The 1,719-nt window shown below is 41.5% G+C and overlaps 1 protein-coding gene across 1 annotated transcript in view; it reads right to left on the reverse strand.

The window, feature by feature from the left end:
* Positions 1–1,719, reverse strand: part of LOC101848804 (netrin receptor UNC5B-b) — a 205,910-nt gene that overhangs the window by 26,328 nt on the left and 177,863 nt on the right. Inside the window, exon 9 of the mRNA XM_035968228.1 lies at positions 39–191. Coding sequence (XP_035824121.1) covers positions 39–191 — 153 coding nt within the window. The remainder of the gene's footprint in view (positions 1–38; positions 192–1,719) is intronic.

The raw sequence follows: 1,719 nt of genomic DNA on the forward strand, positions 1-1,719 counted from the left end.
AGAGAGAGAGAGAGAGCACGACACGGCTGTATCCTTACCTGGCCCTCCCAGATCCCTGAAGGCGCTACGTCTCCGGCTGTGACGGCGACACATGAAGACGACAACGATGACGATGACGAAGACGACGGCCACAGAGACACAGATGCCGATGTAGAGAGACACATCCTCGTCGTCGTCGGCTGTAGCTGTAGCTGTATGGACAGAACAAAAAAAACCCAACTCAATATACAGATCGCAAAGACAATATCGAACTGGGGTAGTATATTGTAACGTCCTCTGCCACTGTTGACGACCAGACAAATGTTTCCTTGCGAGATGAATAAAGATTACCATTGTCATTGTCATATACAATGTACTATGAGAAACCTAGAGGGAAAACATGGTGATGTCCAAATAATAACTGTTTTTTTTTTTCAAATCCAAACTCTGCAACACAATGATGACATAAAAAGATTGAATCTGTCTAAAAATAAAGGCGAGGAATATTTCAGGATTAGACAGCACACATATCTAAGAACTCAGCGCATGAAGAAACAAGAAGTCCGTGGATCTAAATGTTCGGTTAGAAGGTAAAAGTGATGTCACTGCTTTTCACATGAAGACGCGTTCACAGAAAACTCCTCATGTAGTAGATTCAGAGACGTGTTTCATTTTGAAAAATTTAAAGCACAAAATTTAAAATGCCAATGGCGCTCTCCTACCGCCCAAACACGATGGTTATTTCATCATAATATCTTGCGTGCTGAGTGTGCGTTTTTATAACCAAAGATTTATTGTACAACTTAAATTAACAAACATTTATATGATTGCTGTATTTTGTCATTTCCTATAACATTTCTGAACTCTTTTATACTTGTACGTTTCTCCTCCTCCTCGCACCCCTCCTCCGTTAAACCATTTTCTTGGTGGCAAATTCATATAAACAGATGTTGCATTATCAACGTTCTCTTTTCATTAACTCTTGAGATGTCAAAATTCTTCCTCAGTGTCATGATCAAAGGCCGCCTTCTTCTCTGTATCAACAAAAGCAGAAATCGCAACATGATTTTAATTCTGAGATGAAAGTAAACATAGAAGCGCAAAAACCGTTTGTTTTTCGTTAATTCTAATGAGAATTCAAGGGGAAATTTTATGTGATGCCTGTCCATGGAAATTACAGGTTGCTTGGAGAAAGGAGAAACGAAATGTAAGAAGAAATATGGGGTCGCCAAAAGAGAAAAAGGGAGGGAGGGAGAGAGAGAGAGAGAGAGAGAGAGAGAGAGAGAGAGAGAGAGAGAGAGAGAGAGAGAGAGAGAGAGAAAGAAAGAGAGAGAAAGAAAGAGGGAGATGTACACACATACATACCACCACCACAGCTGTCCCCAGCGTAGATGCAAAGAGCGAAGCAGAGGATACTGTATCCGTCTTGTAGGGGAACTGGATACTTTCGTCATTGCAGTAAAACCCGCGCTGATGTACGGGGACCAGGTAGTGGACAGCGCTCAAAGCAGCAACACCTGTTTGTTTGATTGTTTGTTAGTTTGTCAGTTAGTTTATTTGTTTGTTTATTTGTTTGTTTGTTTGATGGAACGTGAATGGAGGAGGAAGAAAGGAGAGGGGGGCGAAATTTGTTGGAAGTGGGTCAGTGGTTGCTGGAAAAATATGGAGAAGGCAGCGGAGATGGTTTTAACAAAAGAGAGAGAGAGAGAGAGAGAGAGAGAGAGAGAGAGAGAGAGAGAG

This window comes from Aplysia californica, unplaced genomic scaffold (assembly GCF_000002075.1).
Source record: "Aplysia californica isolate F4 #8 unplaced genomic scaffold, AplCal3.0 scaffold00047, whole genome shotgun sequence".
Lineage (NCBI taxonomy): Eukaryota > Metazoa > Mollusca > Gastropoda > Aplysiida > Aplysiidae > Aplysia > Aplysia californica.